This window comes from Malus sylvestris, chromosome 3 (assembly GCF_916048215.2).
Source record: "Malus sylvestris chromosome 3, drMalSylv7.2, whole genome shotgun sequence".
Lineage (NCBI taxonomy): Eukaryota > Viridiplantae > Streptophyta > Magnoliopsida > Rosales > Rosaceae > Malus > Malus sylvestris.
The window spans coordinates 27,250,871-27,267,085 of NC_062262.1; the positions used below are offsets into that span (position 1 = coordinate 27,250,871).

At 36.8% G+C, this 16,215-nt stretch overlaps 1 protein-coding gene across 30 annotated transcripts; it reads left to right on the forward strand.

Moving 5' to 3' along the window:
• The first annotated feature begins 4,687 nt into the window (after positions 1 to 4,687).
• Positions 4,688 to 12,007, forward strand: LOC126615303 (uncharacterized). 30 transcript variants are annotated; one of them, XR_007620731.1, is made up of 17 exons: positions 4,689 to 5,734; positions 5,846 to 5,913; positions 6,016 to 6,075; positions 6,341 to 6,415; positions 6,578 to 6,630; positions 6,853 to 6,958; positions 7,426 to 7,529; positions 7,691 to 7,791; positions 8,941 to 9,433; positions 9,627 to 9,874; positions 9,984 to 10,136; positions 10,352 to 10,416; positions 10,848 to 10,876; positions 11,087 to 11,115; positions 11,419 to 11,527; positions 11,616 to 11,680; positions 11,774 to 12,007. XR_007620731.1 is itself a non-coding variant. In XM_050283120.1 (7 exons), exons 2-6 carry the CDS (start codon positions 10,021 to 10,023, stop codon positions 11,650 to 11,652), a joined length of 348 nt encoding a protein of 115 aa, XP_050139077.1. In that variant the 5' UTR covers positions 9,714 to 9,874; positions 9,946 to 10,020; the 3' UTR covers positions 11,653 to 11,680; positions 11,774 to 12,007. The 30 variants fall into 30 exon arrangements, 2 of the variants coding, with proteins under 2 accessions (XP_050139077.1, XP_050139076.1); XR_007620749.1 differs by having other exon boundaries at positions 10,856 to 10,876; XR_007620739.1 differs by lacking the exon at positions 10,352 to 10,416 and having other exon boundaries at positions 4,690 to 5,734; positions 9,601 to 9,707; positions 9,824 to 9,874.
• The last annotated feature ends 4,208 nt before the right edge of the window (positions 12,008 to 16,215 follow it).

Here is a 16,215-nt window from a genome sequence, read left to right on the forward strand (position 1 = left end):
CAGAACACGTGCCGATACATCCACTACTTTGTCAACAGCAAAAGTATCTCATATCATCAGGGTCGAACGTACTCTAGATTTGATGGACTTGTTTTGACCCTCAAATTCTTGAGTCGGCCTTATACTCTGGAGGAAACCAGAAAACCTTCCAGCCTAGTTCAATAATAAGCCTATGGAAAGTTACTTCTTCAAAAGTAAAAGTATCTCATATCATCTCTTCTCCATTTGCTTTTCCTTATCCTTGGTGCTATTTACGACACAAGGAGAATGAGAACAATCAACCGGAAGCCGAAGTCGACCCTTCGATCCAGGTTGCTTGCTTGGAAGTCTGATTGCTTACCTTGTCTGTTACCTCATTTGGCAAATCTCTTAGCTTGGTGACTTGGGGGACTCCTACTATAGGGTTTGTATCGCACTTGACCAAGCTCGAAACTACAAGTAAGCTTCAAGTGAAATTGATACGTTACCTTGTGCATCTTCATTAGTTAAAGATACCACCACTGGATGGAGGAAAAATACTTCCAGAGAAGATGCCACATCTACATATGAGACAGATAAGGCAAGTGAAAATGATACCACACTTCGGTACTTAGAAGTTTCATGATTACTCAATGACTTGGATCTTAGAAGTTCCCAACCGAGGGGCTTCCCTCACTCGGGAACTTAGGGGAGCACTGTTTGTACCATACTTGACTAATCCTGAAACTACTGAGCACAGGTCAACGTTATACCGTCAAGGACCCAGAAGAGTTTCCCTCTAACCAGGAGGTCATTCACAGCGTGACACGTGTTGACATCAGAAGTCAATCATAGCGCAACACGTGTCAACATCAGAAGCCAATCATAAAACGACACGTGTCAATGTCAGAATGAAACTAGAAACTCTCTTCTATAAATAGAGATCATTCTCTCACAATATTTCCGAATGCCATTTATACTAAATCATTCACTAGTACTCACTAAAGGAGAGCTTGAACCTATGTACTTGTGTAAACCCTTCACAATTAAGGAGAACTCCTCTACTTCGGGATATGTATCAAGCACAACTCATGCCTCGAATTGCGTAGTAATTTTTTGTACACTTTATGGTTGCATCTAACCTCCCCTTAGACTGCCTACGTACCCTAACCAGGGATCAAGCCATTTGTAGTTCACCGTTTCACTACACTCAAACATTCGTCACGTAAATCGTTATGTCTCAACAATATACCACAATGCATATCATGCAATATTTCAAAGAATAAATGACGAAACACAATCATATTCTCTAACCATATTGATCAACAAGTCTAATCATAATGCCAACAATCACAACCAACATCATTCAACAATCACATCATCAATAACACATACAAAACACCGAAATGCAGGGCTAGAGTGACACAGTTCGGCCAAAGCCTACATATCTGAAAAATGGGATATTAGACCACTCAACGAAATCCAACAACATCGGGTTCCGGACCACTCAAGGGAATCCAAACCATGATATGATTTCGAACCACTCAATGGAATCGAGGAGTAGAAGGGATTTCAGACCTCTCAACGGAATCCGAGTGGATACGATTCCAGACCACTCAACAAAATCGCGGAGTACAATGGGTATCATAGCACTCAAAGAAATCCAAGGCAATATACAATTTCAGACCACTCAACGAAATCGAAAATCACGAGGGACCAGACTACTCAATAGTACCCCAGCGGAGACCTAGTTCTGGATCACTCAACGGAATCGAGCAGAGGGCCAAGGAACATAACAACGGCTCGAAGAAATAGAACATGAATCAAGTGCTCAATTTACAAAGGCTCATCGAAATGAAACAAAGTACAAGTACTAAAATTAGAACGTTCAAGGAAGCAAGAAATGAATAGTAAAATGGGATATGAAACAAGTTTCGAAGCAACAAACCCCATGGCAATGGGTTAACGACCCACTACTAGCCCTCACATTTCATCATATTATACCATCTATGCAAATCAACCACATTTCAAATATGCACGTCAAATCACATATCACAATCATCATCAGTACAAAAGCCAAATCATGTTTAATAAACATAGGTCTATGGCTAAATATATAAAATCACATTTCAATAGAAATCACATTATAAAACCAAGTCATATTCACAAATGATACCAATATAAGAAATCAAGGTAATAACCCTATCATATATATTCAAGTCACTCTCTAACTAATGTGGGCCCTCTATACTTTACTTAAGTTTCTTGTAGTACTAATTTTAGTATTTAGAACGTTTCGAGACATGTTGACTAAAAGTCAACTCTCAGTCAAACGTAGGGTCCACAATCCTACATAATTCGATTAGGAAGATCCGTCCATTGGATTTCAGATCCGTAACTTTCTAAGATCTACATTTTGATTCTAAAACAACAAGCTAAAATTCCATGGCGATCCGACAGTCGGATCTCTGCCAATTGCTAGAATTAGGTGGCGGTCAACAATTAGTTTTACAAACTTAGAAATCGAATTTGGGAAGATCCATACGTCAGATTCCTGATCTGTTAGTTTCTAACATCCTCAAATATTACGTTCTATAATGCATTAAAGTTTGGTGACAATCCAACGGTCGGATCGTCGATTCATATAATAATCAAATGGAGTTCTCTAATGAAAATGGGTTCAAACGATCAAATTACCTCAAGTGAATATCAAATATGAAACTAGGACATCAATTTAGCATAAAATAGCATCGTCGGTCCACTGGCCATGCCCCGCCACGAGTGGCGGTTTCCAACGAACGGAAATCCGATTTTCAGACTAACTCTAAAATTTACCAAATTTTACAAACAAGTAGAGTTCAATGAGTGGTCGAAGTCCAATTCAGCCGAGAAACACCTCAAATCTGCCTCGATTTGTCGGAAACCTTATAAAAGGGTGCACTTTGATTCGACCTCTAAACGAGCTTCAACGCCTTCACCACTGCTTGGCCTTGTTCCTGGGGTTGAGGTAAGTCTATTCATGGTGAGGATCAACGACAATAGTTTTCAAAGTCACCAGAAAAGGAGAAAATTTGCCGGAAAACCCTCGGCTCTTTATGGCTTCAACTTGGAAAAATGGGTGATAAAATGGGAACTCTAATGACACCAAGATGTTTGGCTCATCGAGACCTTTCCATGGACACCAAGATCACCCAAAACGGGAGGGAGATGGGGCGGGGTCATAATTGATGGTTCGCGGGTCGAAAACGGGTTAGGGGGTTGGCTGGTTCCCCCTCTCCTTCATTTCCCTCATATCTCATTTTCCTCATTTTTCACTTCCTCTCTTTCCCATCTCCTCATTGGCCCAAACTCCCTTCTTTTTCCTCCTTTTCCCCCCTTCTCTTCCGTCCATCTCTCTCCTTTCTCTCCTCCACTCTTCATCATAACCGTCCACGTGGCTTAATTAGATTGCTTTAGAAAATCAGAAGCCTTCTAGATGAGGGCCAAAATTACAACAATGTCCCTATTTTAAATGTTAATAACTCTTTCATTATAACTCCGTTTCACGAACGGTCTGCGCCTACGCTTTCGTGAGATTGAACTCTATTCAGAAATATAAATTGTGACCTTGAAAGGTCTATGAATTTTAAATAATTAATTTCCAAACTTCAAACTTCGTAACTAGTTTAATTAAATCTAAATTCAAATTAATTAATATAAATTCTAAAAAAATAATACAAAATATGAATAATACAAATACATAGACCATAACAGCGAAATCCAGGAATGGGATTTCACAAGTGCACAATACAAGAAAGCCACCTGAAAACCGTAGAATTTGAAGGAAATCATTTGGAAATTTACACTTTTTGTTAGTCAATTTTTTTTTTTGGATGAAGACAATGTTGTGAACTTTAAGCAATCCTTCCTCAAATACATTTGGTGTTTTTTGATTTTGAACATAACCAAACAATGGAACAATATTTTTGATATGGTAACAATGAAATGATCAGGCATTGCATTCTCTCATGGTTGCTCAAAATATGCTAAGATACAAAAGCGGGTGTGTTCAGTTTAGCATGTTACGAAATCGAATTTTATATAGGCTTTGTAATATAAGAAATGGGCTGAGATTTGGTGCCATAAATAGACTTGTAGATGCGTATGCATTGCTCGAACACAACTATCCGCATGAATAGCCTTTAACACAAAATTTAAGAGTTTTACTAAAGACAAGTAAAGAATTAGTGAAAAAATCTTAAAATGATATAAATAACCCTGAACACAAGTCTCGCACATGATTTATTTTGGATGAAAAACTTAACGGAGTTAGGGTGAGATAACAAATTGATGATTTCTCAAAGTTGGTATGACAAAGTGCTTAAAATTTTAGTTAATATGATAAATTGAAATATGGATACAAGTTCATATAACATTTTAAAATTTTTCCCATATATAAATAGTTGGCAAGACTCTAAATATTTCGATGCTTCAACTTCGAACTATCCACTGTTGTGTCTCAAATATTATATTATATTATACACATACTAAAACCCTGTTATCTGGCACTGTTTGCACTGTTTATAAATAGTGAAATGACGGAAATGCCCTTATTTTCTTCTCTATTCCCCGTTCTTTTTCCTCCTTGGCACAGTGAATTAACGTGTTTGTCCATGCTGCCCACGTGTCGATCATCGTCGACTGCTCCCCTTCCACTGCATCTCGAATTTTCCTTCCGCTTCCACTTTTTTCTCTCACAAAGCTTGGCTTTTCATTTGCTTCCGGTAGTCCTCCATTTGCTACGAACTCCAGTTCTCTCTCTCAATTTTGCACGAACCAGAACATAGGCTGTTTATCCCTTTCCGATTCCAAAAAACCCTAATCCCTTTTTCTGTAAATTGAATTAGTACTAGCTGAACAGAGTTTCTCTCTGCAACTCCTCTCCCACGAGCTTGAACCTCAACTATGGAGGGAAGCTCGCTTCTCTTCTTCTCCCCATTTAAATCCCCCCCTCTTTCTCCTCTTCTTCTTCTTCCTTGCTCTTCGGAAAATCCCGCCTTCTGGGTTTAATCCCCATTTCTCTCATCCCAAATGTGTGCATGTCGGATCTCCGTCCCAAATCCTGACGCAATAACACTTCAAAGGTAAAGTTGTATTATTATTTTCTCTCTGTGATTTCATGCATGCTTCCATATATATTGAAATTGTCTAGTTTACTAATGGATGTTTCTGTATGATTTTGCATGTCTCCCTTGATAAAAGCTTGAGCAAAATATGCTTATGAAATCGATCTGATTTAGCTTTATAGATGTGTCTGCATCTGTACTGCTTATTTGCTACCCATATAAACATATAGCTTTATATGAGGTTGCCCCTCATTTGCAAATGTGTTTTATGCGATGTTTATATATCTAGGCACTGGAATTAGTGTTTTTTGTTTTTATTTTGATCCTAGGGGCTCAAAACAGAATTTTTTTGTTGTTGTAAGTATATATGTGAACATATAATATCAGCATTTGGAGTGAATCGGGTTCATTTTAAATTTTCTTAAATTTATTGATTATCAGATGACATAGTTAACAGTTTTTGTGATTTTAAAACAATTGAAGGTGAGATTTACATAATTAAACAATCAATTAAAAATTTTAGTTTTACCTGACTGATTTCTTTGTTGGGTTTATTACTGCTCGATGTTAACACTCAAATATGGTTTTTGCGCAAGTGGTGATCGGCCTGCCTGGGTTAGGAAAGACCACTTATTGCAATGGCATGTCTGAGTTCCTCCAGCTCATCGAATGTAAAAATTTTACTTTGAATTCCCGGTTTTCAAGTTTTTCCATGACTTCAATTTTGGTTTTTGAATCTGTCTGAAATATTTACAATGGCACTGTGTTGTTTTGGTGTGCAGGAAGGTCGCTGTGGTAAATTTGGATCATTCCACTGATGCATTGCCGTATCCAATGTCGTATGTTGAGGGTAATAGAGTAGAGCTACTGGTCCACCTTCTTTTATTTGGTGATTTCTACATTTTAAATCCTACTCATTCTGCTTAGTTTTTGTTCGATTTGGGTTTTGTAGTTCAAAGCTGATTTGGGGATTTTGAAATGGTGGACACCGGGCCCAGTTACACCATTTCAGGTACTTCAATTCCAATGCTAGGATTGTGCATTTCTTTTGCGTAATTTTTATCTTCTGCTGATTTCGATTGAATTCCAAGAAATTTTTTATGTGCTTAGTTTAATTTGTAGTTGTCCAATTGTTATGAAGATCTGTGAATGTGTGTGAATTATTGATTTCTGACTTTTGTTGAACAATATGAAATTGCTTTTTGTTTTAAGTTCTTGATCCAAAGAAAATTGCGTTATTTTGTAATGGCATTGCCATTTGTTGTGGAACCATGCAGGATGATATCATAGTGGATCCAATGGAGTCTCCAGAGATTGTTGATGATCCATTCCAAACTATGTGAGTTTTCAAGGTAAATAATCTCTCACCATATACTTTTCCACTTACTGGGATTTACTTAATTTGACCTATTTTCTTCAGTTTGATTCAAATTAAAATTAAATATTTTTTTTTAAAAATAATTTGGAAATTAGGCCTTTTATTTTGTGCGTTTTGTTTGTTATTTCATTCTCAGTTGAAAAGTGGGAGTATAGCTCAGAGAAAAACCCTTGATTGAATAAATTACTGGTATGGTTCCTCACATAAGAAAAAAACTTCAAATTTTCTTTCCTCAAAATTTTGGTTTTTATTAATTTTTTTTCCGCAAATTGTAGTTTTTCTTTGTTGCATTTTTCAGCTACCCTCCACAATGAACGACCTGCTAAAGCTAATGTATTTGATTTGAAAAGAACAAGACTAATTTTGTCATTAGTATCTGCATTTTCACATCAATGTAACTGACTGATGCAGAAGAGCCAATTTAACATCAGCAGATATGAGGGAATCTGATTTCAGTGGTTCAACTTTCAATGGTGCATACATGGAGAAAGTTGTCACATATAAGGCAAACTTTGAGGTAAGAACTTCGCACTTTACAAATCGATACTAAAAAGTGAACAAAGCATAAATAGCTTTAGCTACCTATCATCCAGTATACGTTTGCATCATGAGATCACCCAAAAGACACAAAACCCACCTTCACTGTCAGTTCATTTCCATACAAGTTATCTCGGATTGTTACAGCATTTAGGCCATGCTTAATATGAAGGACTAGACTACACATGAATGATTAAGAAGGGCTATCCATAAGGGGTTGATGTCTAAAGCGTATCCCTAATCTTATCCCCACTAATCCCCTTACAAATTGTAAGCAGACATATTGAAATTTATGTATATAAACTTTTTTTTATAAGAACAGATGTAATTTAGAATCATACATGTGTCAACATGGTGTTAGTATATTATTGAACGACACTATAGATTAATTATGATGCTGAAAGAAAGTTGCTCATTACTTGCGTATAATTTATTTTGTTTGTTCAGGGAAGAGCATGGTGGCATGTGCTTTGGGTGGGAGTTTGTACTGTAGGGGAAGCTGTCGTACATTCTTGAAGTAGAACATTGTGCAGAGAACGTTTGGAGGATTGGTATGTATGTCTTTGCCTCTTTTTAGATTAAATAAACCCTTTGTTTAGATTAACTATGGCTTCGGCTTCATTATGTATTCATGAAACTAATTTGTGCAGTTTTTCAATTCATCTGGGGTATTTGTTATTTGAAGGACGCTAAAATTATTTATGGGTTATAGGAACCATGGGTTAAGAAAATGGGTCCAAATTCAGAGTTGCGTTCTTCTTCCCTCAAAATAAGAAGAAAACACTTCCTCAGCACCATATTTTGGCACCTCAGGTATATTTGTGTTCTAAAGCCTTCTACTTCTTTAAGTTTCTTCTTAGCTATTATTTTGCCCATATGTGATTTGTAAAGTGCAAGATTTGATTTCATGTCCTGAGTACTTATGGTTTTGTACAGTGCAAACTTGAGCTTATTGATCCAATTGGGTAGAACAGTATACTTAACCAATTTCATATCCTCTTGGCCAAAGGAGAGTATAATACTTGCCACTGAGAAAAATACTTTATATAATTGCGATGTGTTGGTGTGTGGCATGCTCTAATTAGGGATATTTTTGTGTTATAAGAAAGCCAGAGAGTCGCATTTTTGTTTTTTTTTGGATTTGGTTAATGTTTCAATCGTAAACGTGATTACGCAATGAAAGCTGAGGACACACAAATATTACATTGAGTTTGGAATTTGTAAGTTACAAGCTCATGGAAAGTAAGCTTTTGTAATTGTCTAATGACATGGTCAAAGAGTTGTCCACCTTATGTTTACAATGGTCGTCAATGAACACTGTAGTCTCATTCCATGGGAGAAATTTCAAAGTAAGATGTTAAATATCTGAAATAAGCCTAATGTGGAAATTTATTTCATTGTTTCTTTTTTTGTATGAAAAAACAGTTAGTGTTGAAATTTTCTTGGTGCTTTGTTTTATAAACATTCAGGATGGGGATTATTTAGCTTTCATTGATTGCCATCGGTTTTTAAGTTTTGTCTCTGCTTTTCTTGGTGCCTGTAAAGCTCCCTCTTCCTCTTTCCTTCCCTCCATTTTTTTCTTATAAGTTTCGTGCTAACATCAATTTGTGCATCGATGAAATAGGAGCAGCTAGATTTTGAACAACTATTTATATGTATGTAGAGTTTTCAACAACTATTATTTACATTTTATAAATACTTTGTACATGTTTTGTATATATACTTTTTACATATTTACACACAATGGTTACAACACATTTAGTTACCCATTCTAACACATACAACGCTTATAATCAAGTTGGCATTCCTGCGGCATCGCGCAGGCTAAATTTCTAGTATATACTAAACGCCTAACTTTCTGGTTAATTCCCTTTGTGTCCTTTTTATTGTTCATTCGCCAGTGTTCTTCCCTTTTTGCCCTTTAGTTGTCTTTAAGTTTAGCTTTTTGTGTTTATTATACAGTAAAATGGCGTTTTTGTCCCTGCTGTTCGATAGAAATGTCTCGATTTCTTCTGGAAGCCGAGCTCCTGATATCCACGCGTCCTCTGCTTCTCTGAGATGTCGACGTGTTGCATGGTTCCAGGAGTTCTCGAGCCTTCCTTTTTGGATTTCGATTTTGATCCCCGCCTCACAAAAGCTCTTCGTGCTCTGATGGCTCTCAGATCTCTAGTTCTCTGTTTCTCTCTCTCTCTCTCTTTCTCTCTCTCTTTATCTCTCTCTCTCTCCCTTTCTTGCTAAAAACCATGATTAGCAACCTGAAGCGAGAAACTTAGTTTTCTCTTCCTTCCTGCTCGACTTGATTTGAACAAAAAATCTCTTGCACGAAATCAATTTTCTCCCCATCACCAATTTCGACCGCATGCACACCTATCAAGCCCTAGAATCCAACAGAACTCACCCTCGTCAAGCCCGTTTTTGCTCTTTCACTCGCTGCCCAGAAAATCAAGTTCTCAAGGTTCGATGTTTCATCGATTTCCTCCGCCTCAAAGATTATTTTGGTCTTTTGTGCATACTGGTTTTTTATTTCTATTAATTTTGGTTTTGTGATTAGTGATTTTTGTTCTTAGTTTTACTAAAATTTTTGAGTTTTTCTTTCTGTTGTTTCTATGGTTTTTTGTTCAGCATATTTCAATTACTCTCTCTTGCAGCGGAACCACCGCGACCACTAGGGGCCACTGCCGCGTTAAATTATGGGCTTCAATCGTTTTCTAAAACCTTCTGTATTCATGGTAAGTTATTCTAGGCTTTATTCCATATTCAGATCATCCCCAATTTCGAAAGTTTAGGGAATTGATTCGTTTCCGTGTTGCATGTTTAACATTCTTATGTGTGATGCTGAGTTGAGGCTATACGAACTGGAATCGTTGAGGGTAGGCTTGAATTTGGCCAAATTTGGGTAAGAACTGTTAAAATCTAATCCTAATTTTCTATAAAATTCCCTGTATATTTATTATTTGTTTCCAACAGCAGGTGATCAGGAGTTTTATTTGATCTTCTCTATGCAGAACCAGAAAGACCTTGGAATCACACAGTAAATCAATAATGCAAATGGACAGATCCCATCAGAGCACTCTGTTACCCCTCTGTTACATGATTTTGTACATCCGTTATATGCTATCTCCCGAACGCTTATCCGCCTACTGCCTATTACTATGGAGGTAAAACTTATGGCTGAACTCTTTTTGCTTGAGATTAGTTTATTGGTGGATCTCTTGAAATTCATGTGTAATTTTTTAAAACGAAATTCATGTGTGTTCATGAGAATTTGTATACTTCCATTCAAGACTTATAAAAGGAAGCTTCTCCTGATGGTAATTTCATCTTTTATAGCCTCACCTTCACACCATTCTTCACTGAATTTGTTAAAAAACAGGAAGAAAGAAAGCAGCCTACAATTTTATAAACTATTGTCCATATGCCTTTTTAATGGTATCAATGGTAAGTTGACAGTTAATATAATTTCACACTTTCATTATATTGTGCATTAAGTTTATAACTAACTTTATATTTTGTTTTCTTCCTATAGAAGGCACCCTTCTCAACATCAAAAGTCAATTAGTTTAACAACTATCAAAGCTCTTAAAAAATCTTATCAATGGTTGTAACAGCATTGATAGCCAGTAGAAAAGTACAAACAATTTCTTTCTTCATAATAATTATTACCATAAATCATTGGTCTACGATTTTTCTTTTCTTTTGCAATTATTGCTTTCTTTGCTTGAATGAATTTGTATTTTTTTCCCTTTGCAAATATGAATCTTTGCTATTTGTAAATGTTTTTATGCATAATTTACAAAGTTTATTTTCTGGAAATTCTGTAGTCTATAGTATGCATATTCATTGAATAATATGTGGCGATTCCTTTACAGCACTGCAGGGCATGCGGCTTCTGGAACCGGTGAGAAATTGCAGCTCCCCTGGGCTCGATCCATTTTAGATTTGGGGGGTCTGATTTGGAGGAAAAGAAAAGAAATAAAATTTGGGTTTTGGATTGATGTGGTGTTTAATTTTATTTAATTTTTATTCTAGCATGTTTGATTTGTTTTGAATTTTTGCATGTTTGATTTTTTTTTTTTTTAATTTTCACTGTTTGTTTTGTTCATTACAGGCTTACAATGTTCGATTAATTTCTATGGGGTGAGTTGTTAATTTTTCCTCTATTTATTCATGTTATTTTATGAATGCTTAAATGTTCTGTATCTAATCTCACTAACACTTTGAGTGTATTTTTAACAATGGTTGTCACTATTTTTTCCTGTTAATTTTTAAGTCTCTGTGTGTTTTTCACTGCAAACTTTGGACATCGATCTGTTTTGTTGGTGGTTTGATATGTTTTGTGTGGTGTTTTTCAGTCAATTGACTCAATTCATATGATTAATTCCCATGGTTTTCATGCCATATTGGTTGAATTTATTATAACTATATTTGATTTTGTTGCAGCGATATCCTCATATAAACAAGTGGAAGGTTTGCAGGACATTAACCAATCAGTTGAGATATTAGTTCGTTTACTTTCTGCTGTCCCTGGTTGGAGTGAGAAAATGTTTAGGTACTTTATAGTTTTGAATTTGTAGTTAGGAAGATTTAACAATACCTTTTTTTGTTTGCTTTACTTTGTTACGTCTTGATAAATGCAGTTTCAGCAACAAGTTGCTGAAATTATCACTTATATAGCCTCCACTGCAAAACAGTAGTACTTTTGGTTTGCTTTCTGTGTCTCCTTCACTGTTTCTATTTTGTGGATGTACATATAGATGTCAACCCTAGCATTTAATGGTGTTGTTCACTTTGATAGGTATATGTAAACGGCTCGCAGATATCAGATCCAGACAAATGTGATGAAGTGCCTTACGGCTTTTTCCAAATCCTTAGGTCCACGATTTGTTTTTGAAAGTGGAAGTTCTGGTGTGATATTTTTAATTCTCATCATCTTCAGTGCAAAAGTTTGTGTGCAAGTTTTTTGTTATAGTTTTATTTTTCTGTATGCATTATGTTTATCCTGAGCCAAAGGTTGCTAATCTTTTATTGATGAGTGTGTGCTGCTTGGTCTCCAATGATTGTTTATATTTACCAAGGGTATAATGAGAGGAAAAATCCATTCCAATAACTTGGAATGAACCTCCACTAAATTGTAGGGAATCCAATTAAGATGCTTAAGTCTCTGCGTGGAACTCCCACACCTGGGACTTGCAGCCATGTTTTCCTTAAGCAATAGGGACGGGATGCACGAGATGCAGCAATTGGAAACATGGCTGCAAGTCCCAGGTGTGGGAGTTCCACCCAAAGACTGGAACACCAGAAGAGGTTCAGCAAATTGAAGATGCCCACAAGGATTTCTGAAGCAACCATTTCGAAAGGTGGCACAGCTCGGACCTCTTCATGAAAATTCCGGTTCTTTCATTTGGGTTTTTCTTAATTTCATCGGTACTTTATTCTCAAGAAAGTGAATATACAGCATATGGGTGGGAAAAGGGTATTTATTTATTTAGTTACTGAAATTTGAATGTAGACTGTTCAAATTATGGTTGCGGTGTTCTGGATCATTGAATTATGTATAAAATCAGTCAGAACTGTGCTCAATTTGATAATGTTGAACAATTTGGTCGGGTTTTCACACAATATTGTAGGATTGTGTAGTGTTAGGCATTGCAAGTCTGAATGATGTTTTCCATTCGTGTGATCTGTGTTGAGATACTGTGTAATCCACTTGAGCTCTTTGAGTGTTTTTGTATGAAACTCATAGTTGTCGGAGAGTTTTAACCATCCTCTGAATTAGTGTCCTCGATCATGCCTAATTTGTTAAACCCTTTCCAATATAAGTGGTTTCAGGCCAAATCATGAGTTTTGACGTTAACATGTTTTGGAACCCTACTTTCCATGTAATCCAGAAGATGAAAACACAGAGAATCTGTATATCATGGTTAAATATTATGAATAAGTCTTGACATGCCAAAAGATTGCTGCATTTTCATTTAGGAACTTCATAGCCTTTCTTCTTAGTAAAATGAATTAATCAAGATTGTTTTTTCTTTATTATTTGGTCCATTTGGTAATTGTTGAGTGACTGACTAAGTATTACTTACCAATTGCAACAGCTGCATATTGAGGGGCCAAATAGCATGATTGTGGACTGTTTTGGTTCTTTATTGAACATTAGGATGTAATTAAATTTTGACATGGATTACACATTTAACATAGTTTTAAAAGCCGCAGCATCGTGCGGGTTCAATTTCTAGTGTAGACTGAAGTCCAAAGTCCAAACACAAAAGCATGGGTGATGTTCTATTTTTAGGGGGTATTGCAATTACTGCGAGCCTCGAAGTTGTCAATATTTCTTTCGATCTCAACCTAATAGCCAATTAAATGTAAGCATTAAGAATGGATTCGAACACTCAATATGAAATATAATAGAAGATTTATATAACTGTAAACTTCGAGTATATGTGGCTAAGCTACATCTTTAGATCTAGCAATAGAAATTTAGTTCAGGTGATATTAAAATACAAAATAATTGAATTCAAAAGCATAGAAAGAAACAATCTAAATTCCAATCTTGGCTCACTTCCATGGCAAAGCTTGAATCTCCAAGCTTCCACCTTGCTCTCGGCTTCTCTCTCCCTCTCTGTATGTGCGTGTAGGTGCCGGGAGAGAGTCTCTCAATCCTTATGCTGCGACTAATAAATGCTTCTTCTCCTTCTTTTCCTTATTCCTCACATACAAAAGAATAAAAGCCGCAAGCGGCACTTCATTTGGTTTGATTTCTCGAGGAATTGTACTAGAATTTGGTTTAATTTTTCTTTGTAGGAGAGTTTGCTAGTTGGATTGCTCTCTATAGAAGAGTGATTGATTTTAATTTTTGGTTTGGTGTGCTATCTCTTTTGGATCTATGTGTGAAGGGTGGAACTGTTTGACTTGCTAGATCTACTCCATTTGATGTTCTGAAATTGTGGTGGTAATTAGGTGATGCAATCGACTCATAGGCATTGTATTAAGGATACTTATGTAAATGAAATAGTTGGTTAATACTTAGAGATATAGTTCAATATTTGTTAATCAGTTGAAATGTGTAATTAGTTAGTTGGAGTGGCTGATGGTGACATGTGTAAATGAGTTGTATATATACAACTATCTTGTAATTTTATCATGTGAAATGAAAAGTTATTCTTTTCTAACATGGTATCCCTTGCCTCTGTCTAACGACTTGATCCCCCTTCCTTCGTCGCTATGTTTTCTGCGACTCTTCGTTGCTACGCTTCCATTTTCTTGAAGCTTCTTGCATCTGAAACCCTAATTTCTTTTGTAATCTTCCATGGCGACCGCAGCTTCTCCCTCCTCTGACTCTGGTTCTCACACTCCTCCGATCGTCGATTCCAGCCCTAATCTTTTTTGTGCATCTCATGCTGCTTCCATCACGATCCAAAACATTGGATCTATGGTGTCGATCAAACTAACCACGACAAATTACTTAACCTGGAGTGCCTTATTCGCTCATATTTTCCGTCGATACAATCTTGCAGGCATTGTTGATGGCTCGATTCCTCCACCGCCTCAATTTCTCACTAATGCAACTGGATCTCGTGCTCTGAATCCAGCATATGTTACCTGGTTTGAGAATGATCAGAACATTCTCATCTAGATCAACTCTACACTTTCTGATTCCTTGATTCCCTACACTGTTGAAGTCAAATCTTCCCGAGAACTGTGGGCAAAATTGGAATCACGGCTTGTGACTGCTTCTCAATCGCATATTCATGAACTCAGATCTCGTCTTCAAAATCTGACTAAGGGAGATTCTTCTGCTGCACGATTTCTTCAACAAATTGAAGAGATTGCTGATGCTCTTGCCAGTGCTGGAGCTTCGATTGAAGATTCCGAGCTAATCTCTGTCATTCTTCATGGACTTCCTCCTGAATATGACTCGTTTGTTGATGCAATTCAGTTTCGCCTTGGTTTCACGAAAATTGATGACCTCCATGGCCTTCTTCTCAATAAGGAGATCCAATTAACGAATCAGAAGAAGAAAACATCTTCGTCTTCGCCATTTCAAGCCTTCAATTCCTCTGCTGGTCTTCTTCCTACGCTTCCTTCTCAAGCTCTTATGGTGGCTTAAGACTTCAATTCTCAAGGTCGTGGTCCAGATCGCACCAATACTCCAGCTCGAGGTTCAGTCTCCAATCCTCAACGAATGAATCCAAATTTTTCTGGTCATTCTTCTCATTCTGCTATGGTTGCCAGTACAACTTCTTCTTCTCCAACTTGGCTTGTGGACTCTGGCGCTAGCGCTCACATGACAAATTCGTATACTCATCTCCAGAATCCAGAACCTTACACAGGCCCTGAGCAAGTTTATATTGGCGATGGCAAAGGTTTGCCAATTCTTCACTCTGGCTTTTCTCAATTACCTACTTCTCATTACAATTTTCAGCTTTGAAATGTGTTACATGTCCCTGAATTGAAACACAATTTGCTTTCTGCAAATCAATTTCTCATTGATAATTGGTGTTCTATGCATCTTTATCCCTTTCACTTCACTGTGAAGGATATTTCTTCGGGGAAGATGCTCTTTAATGGACCAGTGCAAAAAGGTTTCTATCCTTTTCAACCTCTCAACTCTGGTTTGGTGAATGATTCTCATCATGCATTTGCTGTTTCGGTCAATGCTTCCAGGGATGTCTGGCATCAACGATTAAGCCACCCCTCTCTTAAGATCATAAATAAGTTGACCTCTGAGTCTTGTGTTTCTGTTTTTGGTAATACTCATACTATTTTCTGTAATGGTTGTACATTAAGCAAGAGTTCTAAACTACCATTTGTTATTGTGCCAAGTCAGACAAGTAAACCTTTAGAATTACTTCACACAGATGTTTGGGGGCCATCATCTGTATCTTCTGTTCATCATCACAAAGATTATGTCATTTTTGTGGATGATTTTACCAAATACTGTTGGTTCTTTCCTATGCAATATAAGTCTGATGTTTTTAGTATCTTTGTGAAGTTCAAGGCTCATGTTGAAAATATGTTGTGCACCAAAATTAAAACTCTGCGGTCTGATTCTAGTGGTGAATATTTGAGTTCTCAGTTTTCTCAATTTCTTGTTGAGCATGGCATTCACCATCAACTAAGATGTCCTCACACCTCGGAGCAAAATGGTTGCTCTGAGCATAAACATCGACATATAGTGGAGACAGCAAGGACATTATTGACAGTTTCTCATGTTCCTCATATCTATTGGGATCA

Excerpts from the sequence above, each read along its gene's own strand:
- LOC126615303 (XM_050283120.1), top strand. The coding sequence starts at position 10,021 with ATGCAAATGGACAGATCCCATCAGAGCACTCTGTTACCCCTCTGTTAC. Across the intron at positions 10,417-10,855 it reads CCTTTTTAATGGTATCAATG|GGCATGCGGCTTCTGGAACC; the intron begins GTAAGTTGACAG and ends ACAGCACTGCAG. Across the intron at positions 11,528-11,615 it reads TGGAGTGAGAAAATGTTTAG|TTTCAGCAACAAGTTGCTGA; the intron begins GTACTTTATAGT and ends TGATAAATGCAG.